The 16,867-nt window shown below is 45.6% G+C and overlaps 1 protein-coding gene across 1 annotated transcript; it reads right to left on the bottom strand.

Moving 5' to 3' along the window:
* Positions 1–13,651: 13,651 nt before the first annotated feature.
* Positions 13,652–16,314, bottom strand: LOC146785389 (uncharacterized). The gene is made up of 2 exons (XM_085632807.1): positions 15,018–16,314; positions 13,652–14,727 (listed from the first exon to the last, which is right to left on the bottom strand). Exons 1-2 carry the CDS (start codon positions 15,433–15,435, stop codon positions 13,724–13,726), a joined length of 1,422 nt encoding a protein of 473 aa, XP_085488933.1. The 5' UTR covers positions 15,436–16,314; the 3' UTR covers positions 13,652–13,723.
* Positions 16,315–16,867: the final 553 nt, after the last annotated feature.

The raw sequence follows: 16,867 nt of genomic DNA, 5'->3' as shown, positions 1-16,867 counted from the left end.
GAAAAACAAGTGAAAAGGAAAACATGCCCTTCTCACCTAGTGAAGCTCAGAAAATGGCGACAGCTCAGAAAATGGAGTCACTCAAGCATAAGCCTCTATTCACGCAAAAGAGCAAAATTAGTATGCAAGATGACATAAGATCAGGCCAAAGCCAATAGCAAGCACTGCCGTTTAGCAAGATAGAGTCAGAATCTGAAAGAGACATACTCAAGCCCTACTTCGTAGCTTATTCTTATTAGGCAGGCCTACACATCACTATATTATGTTATAATATGCTAAATAAGACTGAGATGGTGATGGGCGGCGGTCATTATCAGGCTATTTATCCACATAAATGGCACATTCATTACAGGTAACCAGTATTGTATTATGACACAGTGAAGAAATTATGAGTAACAACATAGATGTCAATATTAATTGTATCTAATGATGATGGCAAACCTTGTTTTACAAATAGACATAAACATGATATGATAAAATGATATGATAAAATTATTTATAGAGCGCACGTACACCAGCGTTTTTTTGGCGCTTAGCAGAGAGGCGTTGACATATGTAGAGAGAGTTAATCAGTTATAGGCCTGGGAGAATAGCCAAGTCTTAAGAGATTTCCTAAACTGGGGTTAAGAGTGAGCCTGGCGCAGTTCGGGGGGGGAGAGAGTTCCAGAATTGGGGTGCCAGGGCCGAGAATCTAAGACCACCGTGTTTTTTTACTTTGAATGGACAAGGGGTCAATAGGTTCAGGCTAGAAGAGCGTAATTCGCAAGAGGGGACATAGCGTTGGATTTTGGTGGCAATGAAAGCGGGGCCGTGGGATGATAAGGCTCTGTGGATCAGACAGCCGAGTTTGAAGAGACAGCGCTGGTTCACTGGGAGCCAATGGAGGTTTTTAAGCAGGGGAGTCACGTGGTGGGATTTTGTCTGGCCGTAGACCAGCCTAGCGGCTTGATTCTGTATCATTTGTAGCCGGTGCGATTGGTATGCGGGGATACCTGCATAAAGAGCGTTGACGTAGTTGATGCGCAAGATTACTAAGGCCAGCGTGACTTGGGTAAGGGCTTCAAAGGATAAAAATCTGCAGATTTTCCGGATTCTTCGCAAGTGGAAGAAGCAGGTGGAGACCACTGAGTTAATCTGGGTCTTCATGGTGAGGTCGCTGCTGATAGTTACACCTAGGCTTTTGACAGATCTGACTGGGGAGAGAGGGCAGCCCAATGACTGAGGAGGGAGAAGAAGATTTCCTGGGTGATAGGTGGAAAAAGATCAAGATGGAGAGGGTTGCGATGAGGGCAGCCGGGATCAGGGGGTAGGATAGATCTGGGGATGCTAGCTTTGATTTTGGTAATTTTGTCAATAAAGTACGTGTTGAGAGAGTCGCAGAGGGATTGAGAGGGGGTGGGTTTGACAGTGACGGGGTCAGGTTTGACGAGTTCGTCCACAATGGAGAAAATGTCTTTCGATTTGTTTGTGGAATCCAGGATTTTCAGAGAGAAATAATCTGATTTGGCTCTAAGGATCACGCTTTTATAATGTTTGAGGGCCGATGTGAAGATAGATTTCTTGATAGGGCAGTAGTCTTGTCTCCACTTGCGTTCGGTTTGATGCAGGGCAAGTTTCATTTCCTTGAGGTTGTTAGTAAACCATCGCTGGGCGTCATGGGGTCTCTTATTTTTGAGGTTTCTCAGGGGAGCCAGGCTATCTCTCGCCGAGGCCAGCCATGCATTAATGTTTGTTGCCAGGGTGTGCGGAGAAACCGAGTGGCCAAAGGGCAGAGAGGTAGAGGGCATGGAGGTGGCTAGAAGGGAGCAGAGTGTGGTGGTGTCTACCCGGCTCCAGTTCCTGGCCATCGACGAAACTTGAGGAGGGGTTTTGATGACAAGGTAGTTGGGGATCGATAAGGAAATAAAATGGTGATCAGACCAAGTGCAGGGGGTAATCTGAAGGTCAGAGATGTCAAGATTGGATGACCATACCTGGTTCAGGATATGACCTTTTGTGTGGGTGGCTACCTTGATGTGCTGGGTATAGTTCATTCCAGTTAACAAGTCAGTGAAATCTACCGAGCAGGGGCTCTCACGCTCGTCAAGTGGCCAGTAATTAAAATCGCCGATGATCATTACTCTGGCATGGTTTATAGCCAACTCCGCAATGGCATTACCAAAAATTTGTGGAAAATTGAGCACATGAAGGGGAGCCTATAGAATAGCGCACAGGTGAGTGAGGTGCCGTTCGAGTCGAGATTAAAAAGGAGGCTGTCAACAGAAGGGATTTTAGAAATGGATAAGGAGGTAAATTTGTGACACTGTGATATAATGGCCGCAACCCCTCCCCCTGCCTTGTTCTCAAGCCTGTTGGCCTGGAGAGCGTAGTAGTTGTCAGGGATTGCGGCAAGGACATCAGGGGTTGATTCAGCTGCTAGCCAGGTTTCCGATAGAAGAAGTATGTCAGGCTTAATGGTGTCTAGTAGATAAAAAAGTTCTAGCTGGTGCTTGACCAGCGAGCGGGTGTTGAGGTACCAGATAGACATCTTGTTTAGGTTTGTGCTGCTGCGGACGGTTAAAGTATTGGGGGGAATGTCTCGTGCAGTTGTAGGAGGCCTGTGGTTAGGGAGTTTGCCAATAGATTTGCAGGTAGTGTGTTTATGGCTCAAGATCCCAAGTTTCTCTAGGTAACTCCTGGTGGATGGGTTAATGGCCACTACCCTGAAGAGAGTGGAGCTCGGCTGTGGAGTAGCGGAGGGGGGAGCGGGCATAATGCCTGGCCCCTGGCCGGACGGGCCGCGGATGGGTGCAGACGGGCTTGCCTTAGGCGTGCCCTCGGCGTGACAGCGGCTCACCCGCAGCGCGCGTCCGCTGCGCGAAGGAAAACACATTGGCAGATATAGGCTGCAAGCACAGTGCTAGTCGCAGCAGTAAGGCAACACTTTTTTTAAAATCAGGAAAACAGTGCAACAAGAGCTAAAAATCAGGATGTGCAAAATAGCAATTCAATTTTAAAAGACTGCGTTTAGGTAGAAGGCTAGTGGTCTGCTATAATTAATGCTGGGCTGTGAAAGACTCACCGAGCCTTACATAATTAAGTCGCCGCTACAGTTAGTCAGCGCGCGTCCGCTGCGCGAAGGAAAACACTTTGGCAGATATAGGCTGCAAGCACAGCGCTAGTCGCGGTGCTCCGCCTCCAACTGCCACAGACGAAATACTGTCATAATTAAGTCACCGCTACAGTTAGTCAGCGGGCACACAATTATTTGTTGAAGATTATCAACTCTTCCAAATGTATAAAGGATACTTTAAACTATAGTATTTTGCTTATTTGATTTGTCGCTTCCTGTGTGACGTGTATTTAAGTTGGTTTCTGGGATACCACAACCATGCGAGCAAGACCGATGTAGGCTGAAACGTGTCATTTTGTTTACCTGAAAAAATAAAGGGGGTTACTTAGCACTGTTGGGGTGGTTTCTCTTCACCGCAATGGATTTGAATTTTCATATACATATATATATATATATATATTATATATATTAATGAAGCGAGAGGTGAGTTGTCATTTCCCCCTGTGCCTGTCCATGAAGAAAGGGCGTACCAGCCTTGAAATGCGTCGGACTTTGTCGTTTATGTTATGAGTGCCAGGAAAGTGAGTGACAGCAGGGCTTGTACATCGGAGATGGGGAGAGCGTCGTGTGCCTTCTCGAAGCTCGAGGGCTTTTGTTTGATTCATTAATTTGCACGGCTACCCTTGGCCGTGGAGAGGAGCACCATTCTTGACTCGGACTGGAAGCGTGATGCGGGTCTGAGAGCGAGAAAGCTTTTGGAAGGGAACTGTTCCTATCTATCAAGCATGCTATCCTGAGGGTGATCATACTCGTTAACCTGCCACTCTACCTACTCAAGGAATATAAGAAGGCATATTTACAGGGGGACTGAGCCTACTTAAGGTTTTACTTACCTACCTCTCAAGGACCGCAAATACCAGCATGCTGTTGGTTGTCAAGACTGTGCCATGCCCACTCAGGGCGTTTCTCCATTAATAAAATGTTTAATGAAGCAAGAGGTGAGTCGTCATTTCCCCCTGTGCCCGTCCATGAAGAAGGGGCGTACCAGCCTTGAAACGTGTCGGACTTTGTCGTTTATGTTATGAGTGCCAGGAAAGCGAGTGACAGGAGGGCTTGTACATCGGAGATGGGGAGAGCGTTGTGTGCCTTCTCGAAGCTCGAGGGCTTTTGTTTGATTCATTAATTTGCACGGCTACCCTTGGCCGTGGAGCGGAGCACCATTCTTGACTCGGACTGGAAGCGTGATGCGTGTCTGAGAGCGAGAAGGCTTTTGGAAGGGAACTGTTCCTATCTATCAAGCACGCTATCCTGAGGGTAATCATACTCGTTAACCAGCCACTCTACCTACTCAAGGAATATAAGAAGGCATATTTACAGGGGGACTGAGCCTACTTAAGGTTTTACTTACCTACCTCTCAAGGACCGCAAAAACCAGCATGCTGTTGGTTGTCAAAACTGTGCCACGCCCACTCAGGGCGTTTCTCCATTAATAAAATGTTTAATGAAGCAAGAGGTGAGTCGTCATTTCCCCCTGTGCCTGTCCATGAAGAAGGGGCGTACCAGCCTTGAAATGCGTCGGACTTTGTTGTTTATGTTATGAGTGCCAGGAAAGCGAGTGACAGCAGGGCTTGTACATCGGAGATGGGGAGAGCGTTGTGTGCCTTCTCGAAGCTCGAGGGCTTTTGTTTGATTCATTAACTTGCATGGCTACCCTTGGCCGTGGAGAAGAGCACCATTCTTGACTCGGACTGGAAGCGTGATGCGTGTCTGAGAGCGAGAAGGCTTTTGGAAGGGAACTGTTCCTATCTATCAAGCACGCTATCCTGAGGGTGATCATACTCGTTAACCTGCCACTCTACCTACTCAAGGAATTTAAGAAGGCATATTTACAGGGGGACTGAGCCTACTTAAGGTTTTACTTACCTGCCTCTCAAGGACCGCAAAAACCAGCATGCTGTTGGTTGTCAAAACTGTGCCACGCCCACTCAGGGCGTTTCTCCATTAATAAAATGTTTAATGAAGCAAGAGGTGAGTCGTCATTTCCCCCTGTGCCTGTCCATGAAGAAGGGGCGTACCAGCCTTGAAATGCGTTGGACTTTGTTGTTTATGTTATGAGTGCCAGGAAAGCGAGTGACAGCAGGGCTTGTACATCGGAGATGGGGAGAGCGTTGTGTGCCTTCTCAAAGCTCGAGGGCTTTTGTTTGATTCATTAATTTGCATGGCTACCCTTGGCCGTGGAGAGGAGCACCATTCTTGACTCGGACTGGAAGCATGAGGCGTGTCTGAGAGCGAGAAGGCTTTTGGAAGGGAACTGTTCCTATCTATCAAGCACGCTATCCCAAGGGTGATCATACTCGTTAACCTGCCACTCTACCTACTCAAGGAAAATAAGAAGGCATATTTACAGGGGGACTGAGCCTACTTAAGGTTTTACTTACCTACCTCTCAAGGACCGCAAATACCAGCATGCTGTTGGTTGTCAAGACTGTGCCATGCCCACTCAGGGCGTTTCTCCATTAATAAAATGTTTAATAAAGCGAGAGGTGAGTCGTCATTTCCCCCTGTGCCCGTCCATGAAGAAGGGGCGTACCAGCCTTGAAACGTGTCGGACTTTGTCGTTTATGTTATGAGTGCCAGGAAAGCGAGTGACAGGAGGGCTTGTACATCGGAGATGGGGAGAGCGTCGTGTGCCTTCTCGAAGCTCGAGGGCTTTTGTTTGATTCATTAATTTGCACGGCTACCCTTGGCCGTGGAGAGGAGCACCATTCTTGACTCGGACTGGAAGCGTGATGCGTGTCTGAGAGCGAGAAGGCTTTTGGAAGGGAACTGTTCCTATCTATCAAGCACGCTATCCCGAGGGTGATCATACTCGTTAACCTGCCATTCTACCTACTCAAGGAATATAAGAAGGCATATTTACAGGGGGACTGAGCCTACTTAAGGTTTTACTTACCTGCCTCTCAAGGACCGCAAATACCAGCATGCTGTTGGTTGTCAAGACTGTACCACGCCCACTCAGGGCGTTTCTCCATTAATAAAATGTTTAATGAAGCAAGAGGTGAGTCGTCATTTCCCCCTGTGTCTGTCCATGAAGAAGGGGCGTACCAGCCTTGAAATGCGTCGGACTTTGTCATTTATGTTGTGAGTGCCAGGAAAGCCAGTGACAGCAGGGCTTGTACATCGGAGATGGGGAGAGCGTCGTGTGCCTTCTCGAAGCTTGAGTGCTTTTGTTTGATTCATATATATATATATATATATATATATATATATATATATATATATATATATATATATATATATATATATATATATATAAATGCAAAACGCCACTGCCAGTGCTTCGCTCGAACACAGAGACGAAAAGCGGACCCAAACGATTTGTGCCAACCAAGGTGCTTTATTTAGTTGCCCAGCCTGTCCGTCATAACGCGTTTCGACCCCCACTCGGGTCTTGATCACATGACACATTGCTAACGGCAAGAGTGGTATTTAAAGTAGTAAACAGGAAATGGCTTTCAGGTGTCATTGCAACCTTATTGACATAGAAGAAATACTACGACATGTCAACATATAAACACAGTAAGATCCATCATTGTATAAATACATAGAATAAATACTTATAAAAATATATAAATCTATAAAACCTGAATATATAAAAAAACAGATTATCCTGTGTTGATTTGTGCATGCTATAAATATTTATAACAGTACATATGCATTTTTTGTTGACGACATTTCTTTTAGGTGTCAGATAGACCTCCCTACGTTGTGCGTATTCCTTCTTAATGAGTTCTCGGTCAATATGTTTCTGACATTTCCATCAATGACCAGCTATCTTTCTATATTTTATCAGATGAACAATACAGCCCAAGTGGGCCGTCATTATAAGCCAATACTCCCATGGTTGTATCTACAATTAAAAAACCCACTCAGAAAGTTTGTGCAAATAGTGCAAAATAGTGCAAAGGATGTATTCCTTCCCCTTAAAAAAAGGTTATTTTATATACCAGATAGTTTCCATATTATAAAACAGTTAAAAAGATGTATGGGATCTAAATTCATATATGTTATTACCATCTCTTGGTAATAGATGTTTATTTTAATTCCCTCAATTCTCATATATCCCATTCTTTTCACTGTTCGTCATTTAAAGCTGTCTCTCATCACACACGCGTCATGAACATACCCAACATCTAAGGGACATACAGATCCTATAGGCAGGTGAAAAAGTCCTCACTAGCATTTAATCCAGCCGGATTCTTTGTGTTGAGCTCCAAGATATATCGTGTCTCCAAAAGGCGCAATTTGCCCTCTCGATTACCACCCCGTTTCATTGGTGGAACCATATCAATAACAAAGTAATGGAGAAACTTGGGGTTACTATCATGTAGCAGCTCAAAATGTCTAGCGACAGGATATGCCTGATCCTTCCCTGTGATAGCTCTGATGTGCTGGAGTATCCTTTTCTGGACCGGTAACCTAGTGCTACCCACATATTTCAGTCCACAAGGACACTCCAGCACATACACAGCATATTCTGTCTTGCACGTAGTTCTCTTCTTAATCAGGGTGGGTTCAGATTTAAAAGGACTGGTGTAATGGGTTTTGTTTAGTCCAAATTTGCAAGCCTTACAAGTGGAACACTTTTTAAAACCCTTGATTTGTGCCATCCAGGTTGTAGAAATGTTAAGTTCAGGACAGTTGCTAACTAACCTGTTATTCATCGAGACTGATCTCCTAAAAGTTAGAACTGGTTTATTGGCTACTAAATCGCCAATAATGGGATCCCCCTGTACCAAGTTCCAATTACGGGAGTAGATTTTCCTTAATTCCTGATGTTGTCTACTGAAGGTTAGAATGATCCTGGACTGCACACTCGAAGTGTCCTCACTAGAAGTAACTTGTTTCTTTTTGGGGACCAAGATTTCACATCTAGATAAGACTCTTGTTTTCTTAATCGCACTGTCAATGATTTTACATGAATAGCCCTTTTCCAAGAAGCGAAGTTTACTGGCATCTTGGGCACGGATGCAGTCCGTGTCCGAACTGCAGATCCGTCGTATACGCAGCATCTCGCCATACGGGATGCTGCGTATTAAGTGCTGGGGATGATGACTAGAGGCATGAAGAATTGTATTCCCCGCAGTGGGCTTTCTATATAGCTTAGTGACCAATTTGTTATCCTGCACATACAACTCCACATCAAGAAAAAATACAGAATTCTCACTCATGGCTGATGTGAATTGCAAATTTAAGCAATTCTTGTTAAGTTTATCAACAAATGCCTGTGCACTCTGTTTTGATCCTTTCCAAATAAAAAACAAATCATCAATAAACCTCAGGTACAAAACAACATGATTCACCATAAAATCCTTGACCTCGCCCATCAGGACCCGCTCCTCCCACAGTCCCATGTGTAAACATGAGTAACTGGGGGAGAAGCAGGCCCCCATGGCCACGCCCTGGATCTGCTGGTAGACCTGGTTATTGAAAAGGAAAAAATTCTGCTCAAGACATGCAGTAATCATCTGTAATAACATTTTGTTGTGGGACACACAACTTATTGGTCTCAAATCTAAAAAATATTCCAAAATATATATATATTACCTACTGGCGTTCGCCAGTAGGTAGTTATAGTTAGGATCCGCAACATTCTATTCCCAATAAGTCTGGTGCCGGTTGACGAATCCTCGTGAAATTTTCCAAACTTTTGGCCAGCTCCGCTCCACTCCTACCCTGAAAATTTCGTGGTGATTCGTTAAGCGGGGGCTGAGAAAAAAGGGGGTTCCAAAATGCGTTTTCCCCATGCAATTTCCCGTAGGACCTGTTGTCGCAGCTACAGCCCGAACCGCTGAACGGAATGACACCAAATTTGGCAAAGAGGTAGTCCTCAGTTCTGACTCATGCTTTTTGCATAAATGGTGTGAATCCGTTCAGTAGCTCCTGAGAAAATTAGAGTTAAATGTACATAAATATCTTTGGCCGCGGAGGATCCGCGGACCCTACTCGCACCGTGAGCGCACCCTCCCTGAACCGAGAGTGCACCATCCCGATCGCGCGCTGAATGCTAATTGGCTGTTGAGTGTCTCTCTACATTCGAAACCAGGAACTGTTGGCGGACATTTTCTGCCTCGGTAGAAGCGAGGCTGAAGAAGCAAGGGGATTAAGTGTGTAAAACATATAAAGGGGGCAGAGGGGAAATACTCTGACCCTCTAGAGGTGCTTAGGGGGTCCCAGAAGGACCCCCTGGGGCCCCCTTTTTAAAAAAAATAAAAAACAGCACCTATTGCGTTGGGTGCGCGGATCCACTGATTTTTTTAAAAAAAAGACAAGAAATCATTGTTGTATGACTACTTTGTACACTGAAAGGTAGGGTGTATATTTCTGTTTTTAAAAGGTATGATTCTTATTGGTTAACAAAAACAGATTGTAAGGAACATTATATATGATTAGCTGATATGTTGAAAAGTGAAGCATACTTCCTCTCTTGTGTAAGAAAATTGTTCCATGACCTGTTTCTATGGTAACAGGCAGCAGGCAGATTGGGGGAAGGGTTGAAATGTATTTCAGTTGGAAAGGGTTGAAATGTTTAACCAATAGAAATGCGTGTTTGCTTTTGAGTTTATGTGTGAAGGATTGTGATTTGATGTTTACATGTATATGTGTGGAAAATGAAAGGGAAACTTTTCCATTCTTTGTTTTTGCTGAGAGGTGCACAGTGCAGAGATTCTGTAAAAGAAAATATGGTGAGTGACTGATATACTTCTTAATCTACAAAAGAACATGAAAGATGAGTTATTTAATTGTGAGGGGATGTATGTAGACTATTTTAATCAGACTAATGTATTTCTCCTGCTAAAGTGTAGGGAGTACTTTTTTTCTCTACAATCTTATTGACAGTGTGTGTGCATGTAGAAACCATTCTGTGATAAGCATTTGTGTTTTTCATGTGTTTGCAGACAGATAACTGTGCTGTTTTTATATTTTGGTAGAATTAGAAACCAGTCATTGTTTATGAATTTGTGAAATGAGTTCTGTTATGTTTCTATACTAAAATGTAGTCCGACTTCTGGATGAAGAAATGTGTTTTGGTATAGTGCAAGGGATAGTGTTGTTTGTCTAGAATCACACAGTGAGTATGTGTGCATTTGGGAACCACTGTGAGAGAAGCATTTGGTAACATTGTGTATTTGCTGACAGATAACTGTTTTAACCTGTCATGTTGTGAAGTTTTAGTAGCATTAGAAGACAGGTATGGCTTATGCTTTGATTAAATGAGTCAGGCTTTGACAGAAAAGTGCAGTCCTGAAATATGTAGATTGTGTGCAGTTCCCTTACCACTTGCACTGTAGTGAATGAGTTTTGGTAAACTCCTAGGTATAGTGGTTGTTGTCTAGAATCACCCTGAGAGTCTGTGTGCATTTGGGAACCACTGTGAGAGAAGCATTTGGTAACATCGTGTATTTTTTAGCAGATAACTCTTTTAAAACCTGTCATGTTGTCAAGTTTTAGTAGCATTAGAAGCTAGTCTTAGCTTATGCATTGATAAAATGAGTCAGGGTTTGACCCTAAGGTGCAGTACCATGTACTATTCTCTTCACTGTGGCAGAACTGAAAATATAAAAGTTTTACCCAAGCACTGTCCTAGAAGTAGTCTGATTATTTTGTCAGTTTCTAACTACCAAATAAACTGCTTCAAATGTTTATGCAGTATGCATGTAGTGTTCTAACATACTATACACTTGTCTTTTACACCTTCAATTCCCTAGTCAGTATCCATACACTTCCAGGAAACACCCTGTCACTCCCTTTGCAGTCCTCTAGTGACCCATTCAACACCATGTACTAATCCATTCACTGTGCCAAAACCCAAACACTTATAAATTCACCAAGACACTCTCTTTCCAGTACTCTAATGATTCAGTCACTGCCTAAGTATTCATGCACTGAGCCAGGCCTTAGCACACGGATTTCTTCAAACCCCTATCCACTTTGCATGCAGTCCTCTAACCACCTACACACTTGTCTTTCACACCTTCAATTCCCCAGTCAGTATCCATACACTTCAAGAAAACACCCTGTCACTCCCCTTGCACTCCTCTAGTGACCTTATTAAGCATCATGTACTAATCCATTCACTGCGCCATACCCTAATAAATTCACCCAGGAACTCTCCTTGCAGTACTCTAATCATTCAGTCAGTACCCAAGTACTCATCCAGTGACCCAGGCCTTAGTATATGGACTGCTTCAAACCCCTATCCACTATGCATGCAGTCCTCTAACCACCTACACAATTGTCTTTCACACCTTCACTTCCCTAGTCAGTATCCATACACTTCCAGGAAACACCCTGTCACTCCCTTTGCAGTCCTCTATTGACCCCTTCAGCATCATGTACTAATCCATTCACTGTGCGAAAACTCAAACACTTATAAATTCACCAAGATACTATCTGTGCAGTACTCTAATCATTCAGTCAGTGCCTAAGTATTCATGCACTGAGCCAAGCCTTAGCACATGGACTGCTTCAAATCCCTATCCACTATGCATGCAGTCTTCTAACCACCTAGACACTTGTCTTTCACACTTTCAATTTCCTAGTCAGTATCCATACAGTGCAGCACTTGTCACTGCCTTTGCACTCTTCTAGTGACCCATTCAGTACCAAGTACTAATCCATTCCCTGTGCGAAAAGCCTAGCACTTATATATTCACCTAGGCACTCTCCTTGCTGTACTCTAATCATTCAGTCAGTACCCAAGTAGTCATGCAGTGAGCCAGGCCTTAGCACATAGACTGCTGTAAATGCCTATGCAGTATGGATGCAGTCCTCTAATCACCTACACAGTTGTGTTTCACACCTTCAATTCCCTAGTTAGTATTCATACTCTTCTAGTAAACACCCTGTCACTCACCCAGTGTGTCTCCTTATAGTACTGTAATCATTTAGTCAGTTAGCATGTAGAGTTTTAGGGCCTCATGTAGGTAGCCAAATACCGGTCGGTAACGGCCGAAATTCGGTAAATTTCCAGTTACCGACCGGTATTTAGTCAAGTGAGATGTAGGAGGCCAAAAACCTAAAATCGGTAAATATGAAGCGGTAAATACCGATTCATGTTTACCGAGTTCTAAAATACCGATTCATATTTACCGAATACATGTTTACCGATTCGGTAAATATGAAGTGGTAAATATGAAGTGGTAAAACGGAAAAAGAGATGTAGGTAAATTCGGTATTTTAGAAATCGATGAAATTCGGTAAATAAGAGTCGGTAATTAACACAGATTGAAAGCAGGTGGTAATCATAAACAGTGCATAAAAGAAATCCCAAAAGGCATCAGCGTGGACAACATGGCCGCTCTGTATGTCATTGCAAGGCGGCTACGTCTACAGGCAGCAGGACTGAGGTTTTGGAGAAGGGAGGAACGAATTTACAGACAGCGCATCACACTTTTCCAACTGACTGAGGATGAGATACATGAAAGGTACAGGCTACACCCCCAAACCATCATGGACCTAATAAGGGACCTGCACCCACTCCTGGAGCAGCCAACACCAAGGGCGCATGCCATACCACCACATGTGCAGGTACTCTGCAGCCTACATCTCCTCGCATCTGGCAGTTACCAGGTGGTGATAGCTGCGGTGGGCGGTGTATCCCAGAGTTGCCTGTCCCGTTTCTTCAGGAAGTTCCTGGATGCCATGATGCAGAGAATGCACCACTACATCAGCTTCCCAAATACACAGGCTGAGCTGCAGAAAACTAAAACTGACTTTTATCGCATGGCACAGTTCCCCCATGTAATTGGCTGTATTGATGGCACACACATCCCAATCTGCCCACCAGCTGCCACTGAGCACATCTACAGAAACAGAAAGTCCACCCACTCCATCAATGTGCAGGTCATCAGCGATGCAGGGAACATCATCACTGACATTTGTGCCAAGTTTCCTGGAAGCACCCACGACTCATACATCTTCCAGAACAGTGGGATCTACACACGACTGCTTGCCGGAGAATTTGGAGAGGGATACCTGCTAGGTAAGTAACAGTGACGCACCATGAAACTAGCAAATGTAAGTGTATCGAGGCATGTGACTGATGGTTCCCTTTCACTCACCCAGGCGACAGTGCATATGCCGTGCGCTCATTCATCCTCACTCCCTACCTACACCCATCAACCCAGAGTGAGAGACGATACAACGTGGCACACAAATCAACTCGCAACGTGGTGGAGCGCACGTTTGGACTACTGAAAAGCAGGTTCCGCTGCCTCCACAAGAGCGGACGCGCACGCCAGTACACACCCATCATCTGTTGCAAGATCATCGCCACTTGTGCAATGCTGCACAACCTTGCCACAAAGAGAGGTACAGCGGTGGAACTCACAGATTTCGAGGACAATGAGGATGATTCAGGACAGCCAGAGCCCAACGCAGATGGAGTGCCAACAGCAACAGATGGGAGAGTGAGACGGGCAGAGATCACATGCAACTATTTCTGAGTAAGTAAGGGGACACAGGCAGGTGTTGGTTGTCATGTAGTAGTTTAATTATGCGCCACTACGCCACGAAACCAAGATAATGCAAATCAGGTAACATTGCCAATTCACAAGTGTGAAGACCAGGGTTAAGTCACCCAATAGTCTATTGCTACGCGGTGCAGCATCAAAGTTTGCGGCCACGCGCTACATTGTGAGATGGCACGGATTCAGCCTCCTCACTGGTGCCAGCCCCATGCCGCCTGCTGCTCCTGCGTGTTTCTGGGACGGGGGGTGTGATGCTGCTCCTGCTGCTGGTGTCAATGCTTTCAGCAGCATCCCCTGCACCACTTGTGGCCACCTGACTGGTCAATAGGACCTCCAGGGCACTGGTGACCTGCACCATCCCCCTAGTGACGTCGCTGCTGCAGTGGGTCAGGCCCTCCTGCATGTTCACTGAGCGCCGGCAGAGCAGTGATGTTGCAGTCGCAATGCGGTTGAGTGCCCTGGTGTGCCTGTCTCCCCTCTGCCGTTCCCGGCGCCTTGCAGCTCTCTCTGCGTCCAACTTGCTGCACAACAGCTGCATGGACTGTGAGACGTCCCGCAGGCCCACTGCCATGTCAGAAATCCCCGCCGCCATAGCGCCAATGTTCCTGTCGTTGTGTCTGAATGTTGTTCTGAGTCCCCGCACATGCCGCTGTACTGAAATTACTGCCTTCGTTTGCAGGCGCTGTTGTTTTAACATGCTGGCCTCAAGGCCCCCAAAGACCCCATGGCCGAGATGGATTGGTGGTGGAGTTTGCTCACGCGACCTGCGGCGCTGTCCTGCACCCGTGTCGGCTCCCTGTGAGGTGGAGGGACCAGTGGTATGTCTCCCATCCTGGGGCATAGGATTTGGCTCCGGGCCCCTGCTGTCATCGGAAGATGTGTGCAACACGCGCAGCCTGGCAGCAGCACGCCTCCTCGACCTCACTATTGTGGATGGTGATGTGGCCGGTGACTCCAGCAGGAGTGGTGATGCTGGCTCAGGTACTGGGGATGCAGGCTCAGGTAGTGGGGATGCTGGCTCATGTACTGGGGATGGTGGCAGTGGCAACGCTCTCTGGCCAGAACTTGTGCTGCCCGTAGCTGAACTGGATTGACGGTGTGCCCCCTCTCCTGTGCCATCTGGAGTCCTGCGCGATGTTACGTCTGTGGACAGAAATGCAACATCAGCTCAGTGTATCTGAAGGCATGCATTGCAAGCATGACAATAAATTGTTCTAAGACTCTCACATTGTCCTCTGTGTGCTTTAGGCTAATGTCTGTACCATGCATCATTGTTCTGTGCTATTCTGTTCATGGTGGGGGATCCCTGACTACATCTCCCATAATGCATTGCCTGTCTGCAGTAACACATGGACTGGAGTGGGATACTCATTTCACATTGGGGGATGTGGGATAGGGGTAGGGGGGGCTACATTGCTGTGCATTCCTCTTACCTTGTTGGGTGGCGGCTCTGGCAGAGCTGTCGGCATCCCCAAGGCCCACGACACTCTCAGGCTCGATTGTCGACTGCACCAGCTCCTCCAGTTCAGTGAGGGCAGGTGCCCTGTTAGTTCCACCTCCTGTCCGGATGGCCTCCTTCTGGATGTCCCCCATCTTCCTCTTAGTCACGATGCGCAGGTCGTACCATCGTTTTTTTAGACCGTCTATGTCCCTGTGGGTCACTCCCACGGCATTTACCTGCGCCTGGATTGCCAGCCAAATGGTGCGCTTCTCACACTCTGCCACTTGCAGGGATTGCCTCCCAAATAGCTTCTGGTGCTGCCTCACCACCTCCTCCACTAGCACCTGGAGTTCCTTGGGGCTAAATTTCACCTTGCGCCTCCTTTCCCCTCCTGTCCTCTGGCTGGACATGGTGTAGTTTGGTCTCAAGAATCAGCCACTGGCTCCCTGCCTCTCCTCTGCACTTCAAGCCTCTCCTGAGTCAGTTGATTGTGTGCACCTGCCTGGGTGTGGCCACTTCCTACTTGGGTGGGGTTTGGTTGCACAGGATTGGCTGTTTCAAACAGTCATGTGATTTTTTTTTCCGATTCGGACTTTTCCGATTCGGAATTTACCGATTCGGTAAATACCACCTCGGAATTTACCGAATCGGTAAATACCACCGCGGTATTTACCGATTCGGTAATTTCCGATTCGGAAAATACCGAATGTTACCGAATCGGTAAATTTTACCGACTTGTTACCTACATATAACTTACCGATTCTTAAATACCGATTCGGTACTGTTCGGTATTTAAGAATCGGTAAATATTTTTTACCTACATGAGGCCCTGAGTGAACTGCTTCAAAGTAGTATGCACTATGCATGTAGTGTTTTAACCATTGTTGCAGCGGTAATCCCACGGTAATCTCGCTTTGGAAAATCTAGGAAACGTGACACCATTTCCTCTGATTACCGTTACCCGGATTTCAGCTAAAGGTCAATGGATCTTTGCCACCGTTTATGACCAGGGAGCTTCTACATAAACATGAGCAATTCATAAAATGCAAATAAACATTTTAGCCAATAATGAGAGTTATGAGCAGTTTTAAAGGGATTTATTTTCCAATCAAAATTTAAGAATCTCTGACTCTTCATTCAGTAGTCGGGTATCAATCAGGTTACAGAAAGCATAACAGAAAAATTAGGTTAGCACAAAGCATCATAATTTGCAAACAGCACGTTCCATAAAGGAAATAATCCCTATTCTAAGACAATGGGGCTCAAAAGATGTCAGTCAGAACTTCTAAAAGTGCCAGAAACAATAGTGAGTTAGCATAAGCCAATCAATAATTAATAATTGCAGAATCTCCCATGAAGGGAAACAAAGAATAGAGCAAATAAGCCTTGACAAAGCCAATTAGTCAAAGCAAAAATCAGAATGAAACTAAACCTACATCTAATCTGCCTACGTGCTGCTCTCCATCAAAGGTCTGCCCTCTCCTTCACTGCATCTATAAATCACTTCTGCCCTCTCCTTCATTTCTGCGTCGGAGTCTGAAACTCTTCTGCAGCTTTGCGTCTCTAAATCTCTGTCTGTCTGTCTCTCTCAAAGGGCTCTGAAAGTCTTCCTGCCTGCATTCTTAAAAGCGTCCTCTCTCCTCCTCTCTTCTCTCTCCTCTGCTCTCCCCCTCTGCTCTCTCAAACTCCCTCTGAAACTCCTAACTAGGAACGCGTTTATCAAGTAACAATGTTACAAAGCATGTGACGTTACTTTCTCTTCCTCCAACTGTAATCCAGCATTCTCCAAAAGGATGCCTCCACCCATCTGCAGATTTCATACGTCATCTCTCAGACAGGCAA

This window comes from Triturus cristatus, chromosome 11, assembly GCF_964204655.1.
Source record: "Triturus cristatus chromosome 11, aTriCri1.1, whole genome shotgun sequence".
NCBI lineage: Eukaryota > Metazoa > Chordata > Amphibia > Caudata > Salamandridae > Triturus > Triturus cristatus.
This window is presented reverse-complemented; position numbering and strand designations above follow the sequence as displayed.

Coding starts and splice junctions, on each gene's coding strand:
- LOC146785389 (XM_085632807.1), bottom strand. CDS start 15,435: ATGTCCAGCCAGAGGACAGGAGGGGAAAGGAGGCGCAAGGTGAAATTT. Junction 14,728..15,017: donor CAGAGCCGCCACCCAACAAG/GTAAGAGGAATG, acceptor TTCTGTCCACAG/ACGTAACATCGCGCAGGACT.